Genomic DNA, 23,461 nt, shown 5'->3' on the forward strand with positions numbered 1-23,461 from the left:
TGACACCAAAAGCAAAATCATTAAAAGGAAAAACTGAACCTCATTAAAATTTGAAATGTTTCCTCTGAGAAAGTCTTTATCTATTAAGATGATAAAAAGCTACAGACTCAAAGAAAATATTTGCAAACCACATATTTGACAAAGGACTAATATCTAGAATATATAAAAAGTTCTCAAAATTCAACAATAAAAAAAATAGACAATGTCAAAATACAAAATAGTGACAATGTCAAGTGCTGATGAGGTTAGAGAGAAACGAGATTACTTATACATTTATTGTGGGAAAGTAAAATGGTACACCATCCCGGAAAACAGTTTGATAGTTTCTTAGAAATCTATACATGCAACTACCATTTTTTTTTTTAAAGTGAGGAATTTTTATTGCTGATGCCATTTCATCTTTATACTGGTTCATGAAATACAGCAGAATGTTCAATTGTTACAATGCTGATGCAATAAATTCCACTATTATACAGAGATACTATCTCAATAATCTGTATCCAGATGGTCAAAGGGTTAGTTGTTCAGTTGTGTTCCACTCTTTGTGACCCAATGGACTGGAGTCTGCCAGTCCCCTTGGTCCATGGAATTCTCCAGGCAAGAAGACTGGAGCAGGTCGCCATTTCCTTCTCCAGGGGAACTTCCCAACCCAGGGATTAAGCCCAGGTCTCCTGCATTGCAGATAGTCTTTACTATATGAGCTACAATACATGCAATGCAAAGTAAAAGTGTTAGTTGCTCAGAATTTCACGGACAGAGGAGCCTGGCAGGCCACAGTCCATGGTCACTAAGAGTCAGACACAACTGAGCCACACACAGAGATGGTAAAATGGAAAAAGTTCATTTTCTAACTCTGTGAATATTTTATTTAGTATGCAAAATCTATTTCAACAAGTGATCATAATAGAAAATTCAGATTCCTGTCCCTTGATATCAAATTAAGCAACTGCACTACACACAAAAGAAAGTCAGAATAGAAAAATCAATGACACATCAACTGTCCTGTAAAATCATTTTATTTTCTGCAAGGTAAACATTTTTCTTAGGCATTGCTACTAGAACAACCTCTTTATAGGGTTTTATAGTTTGGAATAACTATATTTTTTTTAAAAAAATTTGTTTTTATTTTATAGAGTTGTAATACAAAAAATGATTTATAGGCTATATTTTTCAGGAAGAAGTTACTAGACTATATTCCTACTGAAGAAACTTTCCTATTTAAATCTGTGATATGGAATGAAAAGATGATTAAAAAGTCTTCTGATCAAAAAGCTTGAGATCATCAAAGGAATGTTTAGTTTCCTCCACAGAGAGCCACCAGGATTTTTTCATAATCTCCTTTGGTTTCATCCTGTTGATAAAAATAAAGTACACTTAATGCTACCTGAGACCACAATCAACAGAAAGTATTTTTAAATTGTAGAATAATTATTGTATTAGGCTTAACATACATCATAGTATATCAATTTTTTAGGATCCTGGATAAGAATATCACTTATTTAATTAATAAAATTTATATAGCAGATAACTGGTATTTTTAATTGATTATATGAAAAGCAATAGCTTTCAAAATTCAGATTGCAAACATCTCTCAATTATTCTGTATTAAAGCCATTATTTCCCAAGAATGAAATATAACACAGAATAAATATAGCAAAATATAATTTCATATCACCTCTGACTTGCTCAACCAGAGTGAAAGTTATAAGTCCATAATAGTCTCACTTTTCATGTTAGATTTTTGTTATCCAATATAAATGCCAAATTGAATTTAAATAGTCATCTATCTTCATTAAGTTCAAATCTCCTTGACTTGTCTTTCTTTTTTACTTTCTAACTTGAACATGCATTTTATATTTTCTACATATGACAAAGTTAAGGAAAAATTTAGAATAAAAAGTTTCTAATCCTCAGATCAATATTCATTGCAACATAAATCATTACATATCTCTACCAAAGTATTTTGATTGCTAAATGTATATATGGTAAACTGTTTCCATGACTACTGAAAAATCTGCAGTCTTTCTGTATAGAACTTACTAGCAGATTTTACCAGTGAAAGTTCAATTTACTTTAAATTATGTATCTTTTTAAACATTTTTGTTTTTTGGTTATACTGTGCAGCAAGTGGGATCTTAGTTCAGTAACCAGGGATCAAACTCATGTCCCTTGCAGCTAAAGTACAGTCTTAACCACTAGACCACAAGAAAAGTCTCTGTATCTTAATATAACAAATTTATCTTATATATTTAATTTATGGATACAGTAAGTCAGCCCTTCTTTTTGAAGAAGTTGCAAAAAAATTATCATTTGTGGGGGTAACGTAATGAGAATTACAACATACCAGAATGGCTTGACAGAGAGAGATGCCATACAACTTCTGATAGCATGCTTTGATATCATTCATGTCGATTTCAGAGCGGGAAACCATAATCCTGATCAGTGTCTTATGACGAGTTCCAATACCCTGTGTCGAAAACAAATGATAGTTAAGTTTCCCTTATATTCCAAGCCTACTCTTAAGGCAGGATGTGGGTTTGAATGTGAAGCTCTTTTGCTAACCTATATCATTTTTATGGAGAAACTAATTCCACATTAAAATACACATAAACACACACACAAACACAAGTGGTAATAAAATCACACGAACTCAACTGTGATAAGAGAATCATATATAGAGCTTTTAAAACTTCCTAACTGATCTTCCACTATCCAGTCTTTATTCTGTCTAAGCTATTCAAGAATTGCAAAGTAAACTTTCTAAGTTGTAAATCTGATCATCTGATTCATCTACTTAAAACTCATTAGTGACCTTCTGTTGATATTAGGATGAAAATCAATCATTTCATCTGGGCTTACAATGTCCTGCCTAATTCCACAACTTTTTCCACCATGCACTATCACTCTAATTATATTTATTATCCTGAAAGCGACATGCTATGTTCTCCTCCAGGACCAGACTTGCTTTACCCCTTCATTCCTTACACTCCTGCTCTCATCTGGCTATTTCCTGTTCAAATAGCATGTTGTAATTTAGCTGACACCTACACTGCTTTCCAAAGTCAGGGACACAGGTCCCTCTTCTCATTAACAATACTAGGTGTTCTCATTACCCCTCTAATAACCTCACTAGATAACAGCAGGCATGGGGTCAGGAACTGTACTGCCAACTACCTAGTGGAACAATGCCTATCACATCACAGGGACTCTTTCTTATTAATTGAATGGTTAGATCGCTCTCTCCTAAGACTTCCTTATTTTGGAGTTGCAAGGGAAAAAAATAGACAATTTCTTAACTTTTCACAAGTACATAGATACCATCCTATATAATAAAATACAAGCTAGAAAATAAAGTGAAATACTTAAAGTGATATCTCACATACATCTTAATAACACCTTACACTTTGATGAACTTAGAATGACATTTTAAAATCTTAGAATGACATATTAAGCAATGCCATGGAAGGCAAAATAATAAAAAAGATAAATGAAATTTAGAAGAGATCATAAAACTTACAACCTTAGCAGAAGCAGGTTGCTAAAATCATACATTAAAAGAGGAAGTATACCGCCCTTCCTCCGCTGACTCAGATTTTATGCAAATCATAAGTAATATACAAATTGCTTTCAAGCTCACCTTACTATCTTACCTATAAAAGAATATAACAGGTCTAACAGAATTTTATTCTAAGAAGTAAGTGTATTACCTCCTGCATTGGATAGAAAAATAATTCTTTTTAATGAAAAGATATTAAAAAATAAATGTAATTTTTAAACAATATGGGATTTTCTGTTCTCTCCATACAATAATTTTTTCCCCAAAGCAAATCATATGTTACCTTCATGGCCTGATGGAGCTTCTCAGCAAAGAACATTGGCTTGTTTGTAGCACACTTCACTGTAAGAGAGGCATGTTTTAGCTGACATCTTTACCACGAAAGAAGAAAGGTACGTATGAAAGAAACAGGAAATACAGAGGTTTGCAAGTAAGATTCTGTTCTCCATCCCTGTTCCTCACCATCCACCCCCAGTAAGGGATATTTGGCTTGAAAGAAGCTATTTTTTAGATGGTGATTTTTAATATTCTGTCCTCTGATAATATCATTTATCTCCTATTATCCTAAATCCACTGATAGCAACTTCAATAGTTCATGCTATCCTGAGGATACTCTTCATGGAAACAAGGAAATCAGTAGATGTTAAAGGCCATGTTGGCAGGCAAGAAATACTTTTTTCCTCTTGTAATAAGAAAAAAAAAAATCCAAGTGGGACAGGACAGTCATAAAATATAAGGCAACTGCCAATAAAATACTAACAGATGTATCAATCAGTAGTAAGAAGATTCTCTACCTTCTTACTCCAATGTGTGATCTATGACCCAAAAGAACTGGAGTCAACTGAGAATTTGTTAGGAATGCAGACTTCCAGTCTCCACCCAGAGCTACTGAATTAGAATCTGCCTTTTAGCAAGATTCAGGAAGGGTTCATGTGCACGTTAATGTTTGAGAAGCACTGCTTTATAATGTAGGTTTCCAAACCTCAGACTGGTCATCTGAATAAAATGGGAAAACTTTAAAATTCTTTTCTTCTGAAGGTCTAAATCCTTTAAGGTTGCCCAAGATTACTTAGCAAGTGACAGACCAGGATGTGGCCCTTCATTTATCTAATTCCAAATCCCATGCTCTTAATGGCCATTTTGACTTTCCTTTGTGCCATGCCCAGCCTGGTATATTGCATGGTATAAATAATCAAGGAAATAATACCTGTAATTACTAACAAGACTGTTGCATCACTTTAGCTAACTATTTATTGCCATTATCGTACATGCTACCTTTATTTGCAACATAAATTATATCTGAGTTTTTGTCTCATTATTATATTTTGTAAATTATTGGACAACATTGACAATGCAATTTCAAGTTAGAAAACCCTTCCCCTCCAGGACTACATACCAATAACTGTGAGGCATTTCTCGATGTCACCTTTCAACTCCAGGTCCAGAACTTTGTTCATGTCATGCTTACTATACTTGGAGTATTTCTGAAACACTGAATATTAAATTTAAATTTAGAGACGTACAGAACATCCTGTTTTTTAGCGAACTAGCAAAATCAGGCATGGCCACGAAGTCAAAGCATTCCTTGTGCGTGTGCTAAGTCACTTCAGTTGTCTGACTTTTTGTGACCCCAGGGACTGTCAACTGCCAGGTGCCTTTGGCCATGGGATTCTCCAGGCAAATATTGGAATGGGTTGCCATGCCCTCCTCCAGGGGATCTTCCCAACCCAGGGATCAAACCCGCGTCTCTTATGTATCCTGCATTGGCAGGCAGGTTCTTTACCACTAGTGCCACCTGGGAAGCCCAAAACATTCCTCAGGAGTTCTGAACTTCAAAAAACACAATGTAAATCTAACTCTTCATCTAAGCATATTTTGGATACATCATCTTCTCTGAGGGATATAATTCACATGGCTATTTTTGTGCTTCTGTGTATTTTGGGAAAATTTTTGCAAATGTTGACATTTATTAGAAGTGACATTTGATTGATGGCCGTAACTACATCAGAGCCAAGTGCCACAGCAAATGGATCTTTCCTTATATAAAGATCTGTGTTGTAGATTCCTCTTAATTCTAATCTCAAAAATCAGAGTGCTGTTATCAAATAATAAACTTGAAGTAATCATCACGACCTGCCCTTTGTCTTGACTTCTAAAACACTCGGGGCTGAGTCTTGCGGCAAAAACTCTCTTTTGGCTTTTGTTTCTGGAGTATCTAGATACTCTTTTCTTCACTTAGCCTTAGGTGTGGTTTTTTTTTCATTGTAATTTCATGTGTTCTGTTTTATGTGTACATATTGTCAGACCTATTCCAAAATTTTGAGGGGAAAAAATAGTAAAAATAACGAACTAATGTTCTACATGCCAAAGTCATAAAATGTGTTTCAAATACTGTCACGTGGTGTCTGTACAAAGCTGGACAAATGCAGAAGTAGCGATGAGAAATCAGGAGCACTGCATCCAGTTGGTTTCGGAGTGTCACTGATTAAGATTTCTTTCTTGCTTTCTCTTGAAAGTGTTAGTCACTCAGTCGTGTCCAACTCTTTGAGACCCCATAGACTATAGCCTGCCAGGCTCCTGTTACCATGGGATTCTTCAGGCAAGAATACTGGAGTGTATTTGCCATTCATTCTCTTCTCCAGGGGATCTTCCTGACCCAGGGATCGAACCCAGGTCTCCTTCAGTGCAGGCAGATTCTTTACCATCTGAGGCACTAGGGAAGCCATTTCCTTTCTCTTGCTTGTCCTCATTTAAAAAAAAAAGTGACTTCTGCAAACAGTCCCAGGGAACATTTGTTTTCTTCTTACCTCTGCGAAGATGGGGATAGCTCCTGGTGGTAAGGATGGTAGTGAACACATTCACATCTGTCCCTTTTCTTCTTTCTCCTGCTTCATATAAGGCCTGTTAAGAAACACAAAAACAAACACTTGACCATCTGCGGATTTGATATCTGCATAAGAATGTTAGATCTCTTCAAAGATTTTGGAGGCAGCTGCTTTGTGTCCAATACAATCAGAGCAGGTGGCAATGCTGAGATTTACAAGTTCCTTAGAGATGGAAACCTTGTTTTGTCAAGTATCTTCCATAATATCTCTTAAGTTTCCTTGCAAACACTAAAGACTGAATCTATGCATGCAAAATAAATATTTATTGAGTTAACTCGCTTTAAGATTACATTCTGTATCAAGAAAACTTCAAGGGGCACTCTCTAATTTTTAATTATGCTTTTAATTGTTCAAAGTAATTTTCAGCAAATGGTACTAATAAATCAATAATTCAACCATTACCTAGATGTTGAATTTTGATGTAAGAATTTCTGAATTCAAATTCTGACTCTGCAACTTAATCGTTCCTAGATATTAGTACTAAGATATCTTAATAATCTTATGTAGTTTCACATTATTAAGCTACAGGCTTTCCTCTTTTGTAAATGGAAAAGATAATCTCTGCCTTATTGTTACCAACATGCTGTTACCTTTGAAGTGACACTCCTCCTGGGTCACACTAATCCATGTAGAGGCCATAAATATACATCTAAGAGCCCTGATAGTTTTTTTTTTTTATTATTTTAATTTTTGCCTGCACTGGGTCTCTGCGGCTGCATGTGGGCTTTCTCTAGTCGTCGAGAGCAGGGGCTATTCTCTAGTTGTAGCGTGCAGTGGTTTCTCTTGTTGCAGAGCACAGGCTCCAGGCACATGGGCTTAGTTGCCCCGAGGCATGTGGGATCTTCCTGAACAAGGGATTGAACTGGTGTCCTCTGCATTGCAAGGCGGATTCCTAACCACTGGACTACTAGGGAAGCTCCCCAATAGTCTTAAAATGGAAAGCAAATTCAGAAGTATCACAAGCAAATAAGAGTCATTTCTTACTATGGGTGCCGGGAGCCGGCACACGAGATCCTACCCATGACAAGGTCATGAGGGAGAAAGCCTGACAGGCAAGGCGGATCAGGTTTTCAGGGATTCCGAAAAGCTGCCCCAAAGCTGCCCCCGGCTCTCACCTTAAAGATGGTATCTGTTCTTCTGATGCTTGCTTTAATAAACTACTCCCTAATTTCTGTAATTTAGGCAGAAGACCTTCCCAGATTTCTTTCCAAATAAGAATTAATTTAGAACTTTAATCTATAAGTTTTTAGGGTGCTGGTATTTTATGAGATTATTTAGGGTGAAAGGAGTGTTTTAATTTGAGCTCCTTTGCTGGTAGTTTGTTAGTCAAATGCATTTATGCCCTTGGTACTAATATGCATGATTACTTATGATATTTTAATCATAGAATAGTATAAAGAACCGGATTATATAAAAGCCCTAATAGATATAGAGCATTTTTGAGGGATGAAAGAGTTTAATTAAAAAATATAAGAAAAATTATTATAAAAGTCGTTATTGGGTTAATGTTCACTTGCTGTGTTTTTGCTTTTAGTGTGCTAAAGCTATGCTATGCTAATCATTGTTAATATAGTTATAGATCTAGAAAAATAAGAGCTTAGCCCTAGTATTATAACAATGAAATAGTTGTTAATTATTAGCCAGGAGTGCTAGGCAGAGGCCGTCTTATTAGAGCCACAGAGTCTGTATGGGGTAAAACTTTTAGATAAATTTGACAACTTTTGCAGAAGAATTGGTGTTGGTATTAACAGGGTCATATTTTTATTATGTTGTGACATGCTGCACTGTTGCCCTATGAGACTGTAACTTTTCTGTTAAGGTCACCACAGAAACAGAAAACAGGCCTACCTTCACCTGACTTACATAAAATGTTAATAAGCCCTAAGGCCAAAAGATAATGTGTAAAGATTTATTATAGAAACGAAATGCAGAAAGCATCTTGTTCTTCCTTAAGGACAAACTGACGTAATGTAAACTAACCCTGTATAGATATGAGTGAGCATCTTGTATCCTGGATACACTCAGTGAGGGTATAAAAACTGTTGTCAAAAAATAAAGACAGACTTGGCCCTATCAAGGCTGGTCTCACGTGTCTTCTATCACTCGCCGACGCCGTTCATCCTAAGGGAACCCCCTGGATCCTGCTGGGGCTGGACTCCGGCATATGGGCAGTTACTCAAATGCTTACTTTTGTTCCTTGATGTGATTGTGCAATTTCTATTAAAATGATAAAACTTCCAATGGGCATAAAAAGTTATTTGGGACTTTCTGAGCAAACAACTGACATAGGTGCATTTATTCAACAAAAGTCAATAAATGCCTATTATGTGCAAGATAATGCACTGATATAGTGAAGAGAGTGGAGTAGTCAAGTAAGTTTCTATTTTTACTAACTCACTGTGATGAATTTGTGGAGAATACTAACTATACCATAAGAAAAGCATGTGTAAATACTAGATGTCATTTTTTTAACAAAAATTCCAAGTCCCAAAATGACACAGTTTTTCTAATGTTGCCAATGGACTGATGTATTAAAAAACAAGCAACGTCACTGAAACAATATATAATAATATACTTCAAAGTATATAAATGCTATAACTTTTATAATTTTAATATCATTACCATAATATTTTTACAATATAAACTTACACCTCTAAACCAATATTCACTGTTTAAAGAACTGTTAGATGTGTTTATTCTTTTCACTTTTACTTTCTTATATGTGGTAAAATAAAAATTCAGAGTTTTCTCAATAACAGATCAAGTTCTCACTGTTCTTTCTCAATCCTCTCCAGCTTCATGAACAGTGCAACTTGTTGAAAACATAAAGACCACATTTCCTCTCTTGGATTGCTTGAATCCTGGCTGGTGGGCATCTCTCAGGAAATGGACATTGGGTGCCATTATCCTTTTGGAGAATCCCATATCTGCTTTCACGTGGAGGCCCTCAAGTGGTACCTCACCTCAGGTCGGACCTAATTGAAGTAGCAAAGTGGATTCTAAGAGTATTTATAAGCACTTGCTTACCCTGGCATCGGAATCAGCCAAGTCGTCATTTACAGCAAGCTCCTCAGATCGGTCACCCTGGAAAATATCCCATTCTCGTGTAAGTAGTTTTCTAGCATATAATCACATGGCTTATTTATTCTCTTAAAATCAGATGAGTAATATTCTTTGCAGAAAAAGGAGTGAATTGCTCATTTCTAGAGAGAGATGAAATCTAAGATTTTACTTTTCATCAAAGAAGAGACATTTCCAGATCTATTTTAGTTATACCTTAGCAAGAGAAAGCAAAGCCTTCTCATAATCTCCAGATGTGTCTGAGGCGATGTCTTTAGCCAGATCTCTCTTCAGTTCTGAGAAATAGGAAAAAGTATATTTTGTAGTAAACTAGTGATAATGGTGATGATTATAAAGCCTAACATCTCTATATTGGCTCACAACTTGCAATACCAAATGTTCAATGACTTATGGAACACATTCTAAATAGTTTTATTTTTTAATAAAGTGAAATCAAAGCAAGTAAAATTTTTCATCAATGAATTTATTTTCTATAAGGCAATTAAAACAATTTAGATAATACTGTGAATGAAATTCTACAGCCCTAAAGCTTTTGCTAACAAGAATAAATTGCACAGGTATACATTATTAGATAACTATTTCTGAAATAAATCATACCAGAATTTAAGCAATGGGGTGAACAGAACAGTTATTTAAAAGGATAAACCAAAGTGCTTGCTTGAACATATAGTATTTATTTACTTTGAAATGATAAATATCTTATATGGAATACAATTTAGTTATGTATGCATATGTGTATGTATAAACATCTACAATAGATATGGATTTAAAATGTTTCTTTGTTAAACACCCTTTATTGACATTAAAAAATAATGCTGTTATTATTTTTCAGCAAAGATTTAACTGAATTTATAGTTGACTAGAAGGCAGAAAATTTTAATAAACAGTCATTGAACTGTACCTTGGGAATTAATAATTTATGGCTATTTGCTTTTGTAAACTATGTTTTATAAAATTAAAAAAAGTAGTAATAATGCCCCTCTTGATGACTGTCACTGATAAATGGATTTAAGAAAAATATTGATAATGAGGTAAGAATTGCAGAAAATGAGGTTAAAAGCTTCCTTATTCTGATTCCTTTATTAGATTGCTGTGAAAATAACACACGAGGACTATTGTATTCTCTGTGCTTGGTTTTAAAATCACACAGAATGATCCGCTATGGTGCTACATATTGGGTTGGGAAAATAAAACAAAAAAAAACAGGGAGCTTGGGAAACTAGAAAAAAGAAAACAGTGATGACCCAGCACTGCCCAGGGCCCATTTGCAGATACTCTCTTTACAGTGGTAAACATCCCATTGAAATGAGATGTTTCACTGAACAGATAAAATGAGCCATGGCTAGTCTTCATCTCCATGAAGCTAACTGGATGTTAACAGTGAGTAAGTCATTTATGTTCATAATGGTAAAGTTAGCTTCCATCAGAGAATTATAAGCACCAAGCTTTTCAAGGACAAATGTTTGGAGGGCTTTTGTTTATTTGTTTTTGTTGTTATTATCTTTTCAAAATGAAAGACAATGGGACATTTTTATGAAATAGATCTCGGAAAAATTGGAAATGTTTTTAGAAAATTATTTAAATTCAGTGCTTCAAATTGAGTTTTTCATTGCAATACTATGTGGCTATTTGTCTCAGACACACAATTTTTTTAAAGTGTAAAGTTGATGAGGACTGAAACAATCATGTCCCTTATTTGTACCCCACTAAATTTCCGAAAAATTGATGCTTTTGACCTATGGTGTTGGAGAAGACTCTTGAGAGTCCCTTGGACTGCAAGGAGATCCAACCAGTCCATCATAAAGGAGATAAGTCCTGGGTGTTCATTGGAAGGACTGATGCTGAAGCTGAAGCTCCAGTACTTTGGCCACCTCATGTGAAGAGTTGACTTGTTAGAAAAGACCCTAATGCTGGGAGGGATTGAGGGCAGGAGGAGAAGGGGATGACAGAGGATGAGATGGCTGGATGGCATCACCGACTCGATGGGCATGAGTTTGAGTAAACTCCAGGAGTTTGTGATGGACAGGGAGGCCTAGCATGCTGCGATTCATGGGGTCACAAAGAGTCAGACACGACTGAGCGACTGAACTGAACTGAACTGAACTGTAATGTGTCTGGTAACCATATGTGCTTGTGATAGACCTGTGACAGTGAAAGAAATATTTTAATATGCACCTTTCCCATAATTATCATCCACACTCAGTTTTTCAAAAAGTACATCAGAACGCCTTTTCAACTAGGACACTTGAACTGTGAGGCATTAAAACTTACCTTCTCTATAGACTCTGTTAATTTCTCTGATTTCTCCGTTAGTTCTTGATGCCAGAATTTCATTCAGAGTGTCTTCATCAGTCCCAAGGCCCTGAATTGAAAAAGATGGGAAAAAAAAAGAGAAATGTAGAAAATCTTCATTCAAGAGTATCAACTAGTTATTATATTCCAAAATTTGTCTGAATCTGACATTTAGTAAATTTCTCACAACATTTAATAAATATCCACAATATTTATTAATTGCAATAAGGTATGTATTATATTGCTTAAAACACAAAATGGGTTTAATGCCAATATTCTGGGCAAATAAATACAAAGTGAGATCTATTAAATATGGTAACATCATGAAGATAGTGGAAATAACATAGCTATTAACACCAGCATCTATTTTTTCATTTCTTTATTCATTCACTTATTCATTTTATTACCATTGACTGGTGGCCCCGTGCTGGTTGTTGAGAACATACTGGGAGACATAAGTGGCTTGGACGCGCTTTGAGGAAAGGAGCTTTGCTTAAATCAGGCGGTTTACCTTCATGGCAGCACGAAGCTCTTCAGCATCAAACTGGGCTGGAGTTTTCAACAGAGCCAAAACAACTTCCTCAAGGTGACCAACTAGGGCTTTCTTCAGAACTTCATCCAGGGGCTATAACAAGAAGACATAACCTTTTAGTAAATAACACATGAGGTGATAGAGTAAAGCAGTGTCACCTGATGTTTACCTAATCTTACTGAGTCCTAAACCCAACCATTTTTCATAGCTCCTTCCCTTTACATCGAAAATGGTACACAATATTTAATATCTTAATCTTTTTGGTTCTAGAGTGATTAGAATGAAATTTACTGAATTCATTGATAACTCCTTAAAGGATAGCATTCTCAATCTTTTATAGAGGGAATAAATGACAAAGCTCAAAAGATAGGGGTTGTGTATTAACAGAAACAGTAATAAGAATACTTTAAAAATAAGTATTAGTAATGTATTAGTAACTTTTCCAACCATTGAGATTTGCACTTTTCAAATAAGCATTATAATCAGACATTATGTGGTTTTCTAACTACACTACTTAAAAAAATTACCCATATTTTGTATAAAATAGAAACCTTACTTTTAAAGTAGAATTATACATATAAACTTTACATTCAGACACTAAAGAGCTCAGTTTAAAATTTAACAGAAGTCACATTTCAATCAGAACATATTTCTTACTGCCAACAGTAATCTTGACGTCTGTTATGTTCAAGTTAAAGGCTTATCTCCAATATAGAACACCACATGTGCAAAGAATCAAAACAATGCATAAAACCAGCAAATTCGATAGAATTGATTACATTGCAACCAAGAGGATAAATACAGTAATCCCAGACTTAGTTGTAATGGAAAACAGTGGCTGGAGACTGAAAGAACTAGGAACTGTATTTCAACATCAATGTGCGCATACTCAGTTGTAGTCGACTCTTTGCGGTCCCACCGCCTGTGGTTCACCAGGCTCCTCTGTCCATGCAGTTTTCCAGGCAACAGCGCTGGAGTGGCTTACCGTTTCCTACTCCAGGGGATCTTCCTCACCCAGGGATCAAACCCGTGTCTCTTGTGTCTCCTGCATTGGCAGGCAAATTCTTTACCACCGCTACCTGAGAAGCCCATCAAACGCTATATTTAAACATAAATATGACTGAAATTAATTATCTAAATCAACCACTGCAACCCACCTTTCCTTTCTCCTGCAGATAGGCTGCTTTGATCTGCTGACGCTGCGCATTGTTTCTCTTAGTCAGAATTTCAATGATGGTTGCTTCATCCACACCTGGAAATAAAGGGCCTCTAGACTTTAAAAATCAATTTTCTTTATCATCAATAACGGACATAAAATGATTCATTATCAAGATGCGTCAAATGAAGTTCTTTTTTTTTTTTTTCAAATGAAGTTCTTAACAAAACAAAGAAGTATAAATTATAACAGGCTGGGACATGGATGTGACTCTGTATATCAGATGGAAGCCCTTGGGATGACATTCCCTTCACTTGAATGAGAAAGTGAAACGGCTCATTTGTGTCCTACTCTTTGTGACCCTATGGACTGTAGCCCGCCAGGCTTCTCTGTCCATGGGATTCTCCAGGCAAGAATACTAGAGTGGGTTGCCATTCCCTTCTCCAGGAGATCTTCCCAACCCAGGGATTGAACCCAGATCTTTTGCATTGCAGGCAGATTCTTTACCATCTGAGACACCAAAGGAAGAAGAAATTCTCCCCAGCCCTCAGTGTTGCAGTGTTTGTTCCTAATTCACACCTTAAGTGTGAGCAGAGGTGCTGACTTCAGCATTCAGTCTGTTAGAAATGAGCTTTGTAAGGGTATCTGTTGTAGCAGTAGAGTCTACCGATTTAATCAAAATCTCCTAAGTGCTGAGAAAGGAAGTGTAACTTCATTGATAAAGAACTCTTATCTTCAAAATGAAGCAGACTCTTTCCATTGCACATGTTTGTTTTTTAGTAGCCATTCTGAAATGTCTAGGAGGGGACTATTTGGGGAAGACAGAATTACCTCTAACTGTGATTGCTTTATGCAAGGCCTCAACATCCGAGGATGGATTGAAGGTAGGATAAGGGCTCACTGCTGACCCAGGACCACCTTTGTATCCTTTCACAGTTTTCTGTGAATGAAAAATAAGTTATTGTCCATTCACTTACATTTGCTTCTATTTTAATACTGCTATTTAAATAAGTTACTTTATTGTCACTTGACTTACAATGTATTCCTGCTCTTCATTTTCAATAAACCAGGCCTGCTTGAGGAATTCAGATACCATTGCCATTTTTGAAGGATCTGAAAAGAAAACAGGTTGATGCTTTTATAAACCACAAACTCACCACATAAACATACCACTCCATCCCCTTACATACATAAGACATAGAGCAGCCTTGCTTTTACTTTGCCGGATTACTCTTAGGAGCATCATAAAATGCTAGATTTAGTGGGGTTTTTTTTGTTTGTTTATTTTTAAATGTAGGTGTCTCTCTTTTTTTTAAATTTTATTTATTTTGGCCATGCTGCATGCTAAAAGATGTGGGATATTAGTTCCCCAACCAGGGATCAAACCTTCACCCACTGCAGTGGAAGCAGGAGTCCCAACCACTAGACTGCCTGGGAAGTCCCTAGATCTGAGTTTATTTTAAAGAGACTCTACTACCCTTGAACAGAAACCCAAAGCCTCAGAAATGTAGCTCTTTCTCAGTATATTCAAGCCTAACCTTAGGGCTCAGATGACGTCTATAAGTAAGCATATAGGCTGTAAAGAGCAAGGTTGGTGTTTCATTTCACTGTCCTAAATTTACAGACCAACCACTGTATACCAAGCTCTGAGGGCGCAAAAACATTGAAACATCCTTTGCCTCAAAGAACTTAAAGCCAGTATGTGCTCTTCCTAAGAAAACTCAAACGTTTAAGAACAATTCTTAGAGGAAGTTCTGGGTGATATGAGACTCTTTTTGGGGGAAGGTTTGAGATTAAATTGGCTAAAAAGTTAAAGAGAACAAAAAAGAGAAGTTTGTCATACTTGGGAACCTGAAAAGAGTTTACTAGCTCAAGAAAGAAGTCCAAATTTAAAAGTTCAAATGTGTTTCCAAAGTTTTGGATAAACATTAATGGACATTGATGGGTTTCTTAAAATGAAAGTTATATTTCAGAAAGATGACTCATCCTGTGTCATAGAGAATGCCTAGGAGATGGGCAAGATGGAAGATTAGAGACCACTTAGCAAGCTGTGGGAGAATCCATGTAGGGGTTAATGAAGACTTGAACAAAGCTATTGGGTAGAGAAAGAATATTATACTGGCATTTATAAGGTAAGATAATCTATGACAATCTACAGGAGTGGATTCAGACTCAAAACTCTACCTAAAAAAAAAAGATATTCTTGTGAGATTTCTCCTTGAAATAATTCAGTATTCTTTTCCATTTCTTGGTATAAAATTATTTCAGCACCTGGAATAATCACTACACTCACATTTCTTCTATTTGAGCTGTCTGAATTCTCACCCTACATGTGTTGTTGTTTTTTTCCTACCCAATACAAAATAATCCTGGAAAAGAATTATTTTATACCAGCTGCTTTGCTCTAACCAGATTCTTTAGAGTGAAACTGCATCATGCATGCCCTCCTTTGGAAAACTGTATGTTAAAGAAAATTGCTTGACTTACTATCATCATTCAGCAATATTCTTATTTAGTAAGCTATGTATATGTTTAAAACTTGAAGTATGTTAAAAAATTAATGCATTTCCTGCATTATCTACAAAAGAAGCCCCCAAGAATCCTTTTTGTCTAGGATTTTTTTTTTTTTAAGGAGCCTAAGCTCCAGGTCTATGCTGATCGATCTCTCCACACCCTTTTATTTCTCTGGAGACTGCTATTATGAGTACATCTGAAAGAGATTGGAAGGATGATCTTAGCAGTTTTAAATTCTGCCTGTGAAGCTAAATGACTCATGAGGAGTAAAACCCATAGCCTGATTCTTTACTGGTATGTTCAAAGCATTTCAATCCCCACCTGCCGAAAAGTGGCAGAAATTCTAAGTAATGAGATTAAATACATGAGGGAAATAATATCCAAAGCAGAAACTATCTCTACTTAATTATCATGGGAATTGTTCAAATTACTGTTCTGTCATCTGTGAGGAGAACCAATATATTGTGCACTTATTTAATCTCTTCCCCCCAGCAACTGATCAATTTAAAGTTATTTCCTGAGCTAAAGTCATGGTGTACAATTTTACACAAGGTTTTAGTTCCTATTTCACCATAATCTGCTGCAATTTTTGTTGGCACATGGAGTTTCATTTTCCTCTTGCTTAATTGGCATATACAAAACTTCTTGCAATTTCTGGCAAGGTTGCAGGTATTTAAAATATCCATTTTTTATCTCATCCATGCCCTTTAGAAAGTAGAATTCTCAAAATGAGTGATACAATCGGTCACTTAGTGGAGTGACTTTTCTTCAGTAATAGAAACAGATGTTACAATAGTTCCACTTTTTTCAGTTAAAAGCGAAAAACCAAAAGCGATCAAAGAGGAGATTAAGAATATTGTCAAATATAATTTTTAAAATGAGCCTCACAATTTTAAAATAAATTTTATGAAAACTTAACTGTACATCACAATTTTTTCACTTAAAAATGCTTATATAATGCATTAATTTCTTAAAAGAATAAACTTGAGGAAGACTAGAAAATATTGCTCTGTTAATTATATTATACAAAATAGCAAAAATAAAAGGGTTAAATAATTTGTTTCACACATGTCCATAGAGAACACAGCTTTGTGACATATCTTCTGTGTTCCTAGATCTTGGTCGGAAGCTATTTGGGTGACCTGAAAAAGTGTGATCTGGAATATGATCTGAAAAAGAGAAGCAGCCTGAATACAACCTTCTTCAGGAAAGCAATTAGAGGAAAATGGAATCTCAATTCAGCCAGATAAGATCCACTAGCTCTCAGAAAAGCTTGAAGATACAAAGAATGTGACAGGATGTTAAAAAAATAAAAAAAAACACTCCCTACAGGAAATAGATTTTATCATATACTGCTAGTTAAGTGCCCAAATGCAACTCCATGTTTTAACAGAACCTTGAATAGTTGCAACATACCTTACAAATGCCACAAACAGCAAAAATATTTTGCTCAAATTGTATTGCTAAACCATTCTGTCTTTTCAATACCTAACCTCTGCATGAAAACCAATGTGTTGTACTTGATAAAACCCACTTCATAATTTGAAGGTAAGATTGCTTAACTATCAACAAATAATGCATGCAAACACATTTTATAGACTGCCACATGCTATATAAATGTCTGTCACATATTTTTACTATTCAGAGAATGATCCAGTCTGGAAATTAGAATCATACATTAAAAATAAAAAATTAATAATCCCATGAGTTCACAAGAGGCTTTTTTTCCATCTATCTTTTTAGTTGCAACATTTAGAATATGTACTAGGTATTTAAGAGCCTATTTTCTTAATATTCCTTGGCTCTATATGTATTTAATCTGGCTACAAATGAGCTTTGAAACCAAGTTTATCTAAGTCCTTAGCATCATCTAATTTGAAGATTAAATTGAACATCTATAAATAGACTGACTTACAGGGAAATTAATAAAATTCCAGTGTCTTCTAATCAATAACCTGTGAAGATGCACTGCCTACCTATCTAATTTATCTATGAGAAAGTGTATAACTTTCTAGAAATTAACATTTTTATGTCATAAGAGAGCTTTCTTCCTCTCACTCAGCAAGAAATTAAAAGAAGGTAAATATGCATTAAATGAGGCTTGCTAAATATAAGAGAAAGGTATTCTAGAGATGGTACATTAGCAATTATACCAACTGTACAGTTTGAGAAAACTAAGACATTGTATGAAAGTTAATTTCATGACTTTTTTTTAAACTGGACTATGGTTGAAGTATTTAGAGACAGGGGGACATCATATCTGCAGTGTTCTCTTAAATGACACAGTAAAAATAACTATATAGAGAGGGTAGAAGAAGAAAAAGTAAGAATTAATGATAAAGCAAATGTGGTAAAATATTAACACTTGGGGAATTTGGGTAAAAAGTATATGTAATTTTGTGCAATATTCTTGCAACTTTTCTGACGGTTTGAAATTATTACAAGACAGCTTTTAATAACTTTAAAAACCACATTTTCTATTTCTGTCAGCTTCATGAAACCCTACTTCCAGAATTTTTGACAGAGGAAACTGAGTTTTGTGGTCTATCATGCCTTCCTGATGATAAGTAAGAAAGATCAGAGTTCTGCAAAGACAGCAGCAGAAACTGATCTTTGCAGAGAACACCATCATTATTCCCATTTTCTACCTGGGGGAAAAATGTAATTTTTTCTGGCAGTTTTCTAGATACTAGTGGCAAGTATCAAGGCATACATAAATCCAAGCTTTCTGATTCCAAAAGAGTGTATATGCTTTTAATGATCAATGATATTTTTAATAACTTATAGCTAAGAATCAAATTCATTCACAGTAAGCCCATGGAGACTGCGGCAGGTTTTACCCCAGCCTGAGGGAGTTTATTTTTCAGTGCTTTGGCCTGTGTAGTTTTTTCCTCAATTATATATTTCACAAGTCTTTCCCACACCTACTAATGTGAGAAAAGGCAATTAGACTATACAAAGGCATGATTTATGAAGAAACACTTTATGAAAGGTAGTTTCATGAATGTTTTGCTTCCAGGCCTTTGAGTAGGGTGTTCTGTTTGCCTGGCATGCTATTTCATCCTCCATATCCAATTCTCTTTGCCTAAATGATGCTTCTTAGAGAGGACTTAGCCTAGACCTTATCACATCCTTCAAATGGGTCTACCTTAGTTTACCACCAACCATCTGTGCTCTCCCAAAGCATCCTGCCTTCACCCCTATACTTGCCCCTATTTGTTCTGCATTATCACTTTCTATTTACTCATCTATATTTTTAGTGGCATTCCATGGGGGCAATGATAATCTACCATGCCTGGCAGAATGCCTGGTACTTAGTATGCTGGAAAGCATTATTGAATGAACAAATAGTGTATCAGTGCTAATTATTTAGTAAAAATATCTATACTAATTTAACTAATGTTTTCTATCCACAACTATAGGATATAAAAATAAGAACCGAGGAGTTCTGAGCCATATCTTGACTCTCTTTAGCTGGCCATAAGACCTGAAGAACACATTTAAATTTTGGGGTGAGGAGGGCTCTCCAATTATAAAAATAAGAGTTGAAATGAACAGTAGCTGAGATTTCTTACAGCTCTGAAATGCTAGTCTTAAATTTCACCTCAAGTACCAGAAGGTGGAAAAAGTAAGCATAGTGAAAGAAAAGTGGAGTGATATTAGTCACTCAGTCGTGTCTGACTCTTTGCAACCCCAGGGACTGTAGCCCATCAGGCTCTTCTGTCCAAGGAATTCTCCAGGCAAGAATACTGAAGTGGATAGCCATTCCCTTTTCCAGGGGATCTTCCTGATCCTGGGATTGAACCTGAGTCTCCTGCATTGTAGGAAGACTCTTTAGGGTCTGAGCCACCAGGGAAGCCCATAGTGAAGGAAGGTATTACATAAATTGTATCTGTTCTTATCTTTCTGATAAAAATCTCTCCCATTTTAAGGAAAGAGGAAATCATTTACTCAAAAGACAGCTTTTGGTTTATCGCTGAAAAATAATATGTCCGCTGGTTTCAAATATGTCATCACTTAATGGGTCTAGAGATTAAGCACCAGCTGAACAAGCTAACATTAATAGAAACCAATCTTTGCAGATCTTTTGATTGAAAAAGTATTTAATAACCATGAAACTCTAGCTGGTTTCTTAATAATATTATTATTAACTATTCTGTCAACATCTGTCAAATGATGGCTATCTGCCAGGTGTGGTTGAGCCTGGGGCTAGGGTGGTAACCCAGCTTCTGGAGAAGAGGCTAGGAATTTTGGAATTACGAAACTGGCATTTTATCACATTTGAGTTGTTCTGCAATGTGCCTACCAAAATACGTTCCTGTGGGTAGAGGAGAATATTGCTTTTTCAAAGTCCAAACATAATTTTAGACACAAACTAGGCAAGAAAAGCACATCGTTTTTGATTAACTAGCACTAAAAATTAGATATCAGATCATTTAACTTAACACTGAGAATGAGCTAAGAAAAAATTCTTGGAGGAACATGTGTAATAAACAAGAGCCAGATATATGGTTAGGATTCAAAAATCCCTCACTTTTGCACATATATCCAACACCAGTAAAATTTCTACTTTAGATATGCTTTTTGCTTTCCTAAGGAGTTTTACAGCCATTAGCTCATCGACTATCAAGATGCTACTAAGTGGAATAATTTTTAGAGGACCCTAATGACATTCCCAAGGGATAAATTATCTGACACCACCCAGGAAATGTTTCCTTTCCCCTTAGGTTTTCAAATCTGCACTTGAAAAGCCAGTCTATGACACAGAGGCTCCAGGGGAAAGAATGTGGCCACACCCTTTCTAAATGAAATAAGTGGATCCTCTTATTTCTTTATACTGCCTGAGTGAACATAACATTAATTTAAAATGTTAATTACAAAGGGCATAATTTCCACTATGAGATCTGAATCTTTTTTTTTTTTTTTTTAGGAAAAAAATAAATTATTTAAGTCCCTGAAACCCACCTCTGGGTTCTTCAGGCCTGGCTCCCCACAAATACCCACCATCCATCATGATTTCTACATAAAGTTCACACAGATCTTGGAAACCCGTAACTTGTAGGAACAAACACATTCATCTCTTCTTTTCCATGGTAACTCACCAACAGTACAGAAAGCCAGTATTAAGCAAAGTTTTCTTGTTTTTAAAACTGTATTTCTTAACTAAGTAAAAATAAAACATTACAATTTGTGATTCCCAAAATATAAATTCCCAATGTAATCTTACAGAAATGTTTGTCAAAGATATAAGTGCAGTTAGCCATAAATTCCACAGTCGTAACATTAAACACTGATGGTAAAAGTTATCAAAACAGCCAAAACTTAAAGGAAAACCAAGACTTACCTTTTTGTTTTTTTTTCACCTCCGTACAAAGAACTAAAGAGAGATTCTTCTCTGAACGGTTTGTGCTGGAAGTGGAACCTTGAGCTTCTGATTTTATAGAATTTCAAAGGAGGCCACACCTAGCAACCAGAAGTTAGTAACAGGCTGTCTTTTGTTTGAAATACAGGGCTCAGCCTTGCCCCAAAGTGAAACAAGCCTTGCAAAACTATTCACTAAGCCAACTCAGAGCTGACAGCAAAAAGGAAGAGAAACGGAAGTACAGATTTTTTTTTCCGCCTCTTTAGTTTGCACTGCTTTTTTTCAGGGGAGCCGCATACAAGAGGTGTTCAAGTATGCAGTACTATCTGCCTCAATCCTGATACCAGTGACTGACATACTTTTTTTAGTTAAACGAATTGTGGAATGAAAAATCATAAACTTTAAAACAAAATAAAACTCTCATTGGTTAAGCCTCAGCTTCAACACTAGTTATTATGTGATTTGGAGGGCATATTTAACTTTCTTGAATTTGTTTCAACTTTTGTGAAATAGGGATGATATTTTCTAGGCTGCCAACTTACTAGAATTCTTGTGAGAATTAAGAAATAATATATATATACCTGCAAAATTTAGTTGTTATGAAATACTGGGTAATTTTCCTTTTTGTTATTTTATTCTTTATTTTTTTAATTGGAGTTATAATTGCTTTACAATATCGTGTTAGTTTCTGCTATACAATAATGTGAATCAGCTTGGATAGTTTTCTATTTCTATTTCACTACATTTTTCCTGCCTTCAAAACAAAAGATGTTCTATGCTTGCATACACCTTGTTGATATATGTAAGAAATGGAAAAGACATAAAGTTCCAAATTGTCTCAAAATCTCAAAGTTAATCCTAGAAATATAACCATTATGACATTCTAAGAAAATATTGACATTAGAGGAAGGCTTAATACATTAATTCTTTTTATAGATTAAATTATATATAAATTTTCATACAAATAGATCCTTGGTATTCTAGAAAATTTGAACAATAAACCAGAACTACAAAATGAAAGGATTAGTGGAGTAGCACCTGTTCCAGAAGGAACAAGTATCACAAGAAATTTCCCACTTGATGCAAGGAAAGGAAATTTGTTTGGTAGTCTCAATGATGATTCACTTTTATTCTTCATGAAACCTTACAAAGTTACATATGATGTTTCCATTAAACTATGCACAAGTATGAACTCTGTCATAGTATTATAATTCAGTTTATGCTACATTTTAGTAGCTCTTTTTTCTCTTAGATATCTCAGGTTATTATGTATGTATATACCAGGTTTGGAAAAATCAGGGGAGATAGTTTCTTTTTTTTATTTTCCATTTATTTTTACTAGTTGGAGGCTAATTACTTTACAATGTTGTAGTGGTTTTTGCCATACATTGACATGAATCAGCCATGGATTTACATGTATTCACCATCCCGATGCCTCCTCCCACCACCCTCCCCACCCCATCCCTCTGGGTCTTCCCAGTGCTCCAGCCCCGAGCACTTGTCTCATGCATCCAACCTGGGCTGGTGATCTGTCTCACCCTTGATAATATACATGTTTTGATGCTGTTCTCTCAAAACATCCCACCCTCACCATCTCCCACAGAGTCCAAAAGTCTGTTCTGTACGTCTGTGTCTCTTTTTCTGTTTTCCATATAGTGTTATCGTTACCATCTTTCTAAATTCCATATATATGGGTTAGTATACTGTATTGGTCTTTATCTTTCTGGCTTACTTCACTCTGTATAATGGGCTCCAGTTTCATCCATCTCATTAGAACTGATACAAATGAATTCTTTTTAATGGCTGAGTAATATTCCATGGTGTATACGTACCACAGCTTCCTTATCCATTCGTCTGCTGATGGGCATCTAGGTTGCTTCCATGTCCTGGCTATTATAAACAGTGCTGCGATGAACATTGGGGTGCACGTGTCTCTTTCAGATCTGGTTTCCTCAGTGTGTATGCCCAGAAGTGGGATTGCTGGGTCATATGGCAGTTCTATTTCCAGTTTTTTAAGGAATCTCCACACTGTTTCCATAGTGCTGTACTAGTTTGTATTCCCACCAACAGTGTAAGAGGGTTC

At 35.5% G+C, this 23,461-nt stretch overlaps 2 protein-coding genes across 2 annotated transcripts in view; one reads left to right on the forward strand and one right to left on the reverse strand.

Annotated features, from left to right (window-relative positions):
• LOC122453369 (60S ribosomal protein L7-like) overlaps nucleotides 1–23,461 on the forward strand; it is a 683,417-nt gene that overhangs the window by 225,587 nt on the left and 434,369 nt on the right. The window lies entirely within an intron of this gene.
• On the reverse strand, nucleotides 999–21,719 carry ANXA1 (annexin A1). The gene is made up of 13 exons (XM_043487366.1): nucleotides 21,361–21,719; nucleotides 14,539–14,615; nucleotides 14,334–14,442; nucleotides 13,504–13,598; nucleotides 12,326–12,439; nucleotides 11,794–11,884; nucleotides 9,718–9,797; nucleotides 9,469–9,525; nucleotides 6,364–6,457; nucleotides 4,953–5,048; nucleotides 3,840–3,898; nucleotides 2,345–2,467; nucleotides 999–1,351 (listed from the first exon to the last, which is right to left on the reverse strand). Exons 2-13 carry the CDS (start codon nucleotides 14,602–14,604, stop codon nucleotides 1,295–1,297), a joined length of 1,041 nt encoding a protein of 346 aa, XP_043343301.1. The 5' UTR covers nucleotides 14,605–14,615; nucleotides 21,361–21,719; the 3' UTR covers nucleotides 999–1,294.

Source organism: Cervus canadensis, chromosome 14, assembly GCF_019320065.1.
Source record: "Cervus canadensis isolate Bull #8, Minnesota chromosome 14, ASM1932006v1, whole genome shotgun sequence".
NCBI lineage: Eukaryota > Metazoa > Chordata > Mammalia > Artiodactyla > Cervidae > Cervus > Cervus canadensis.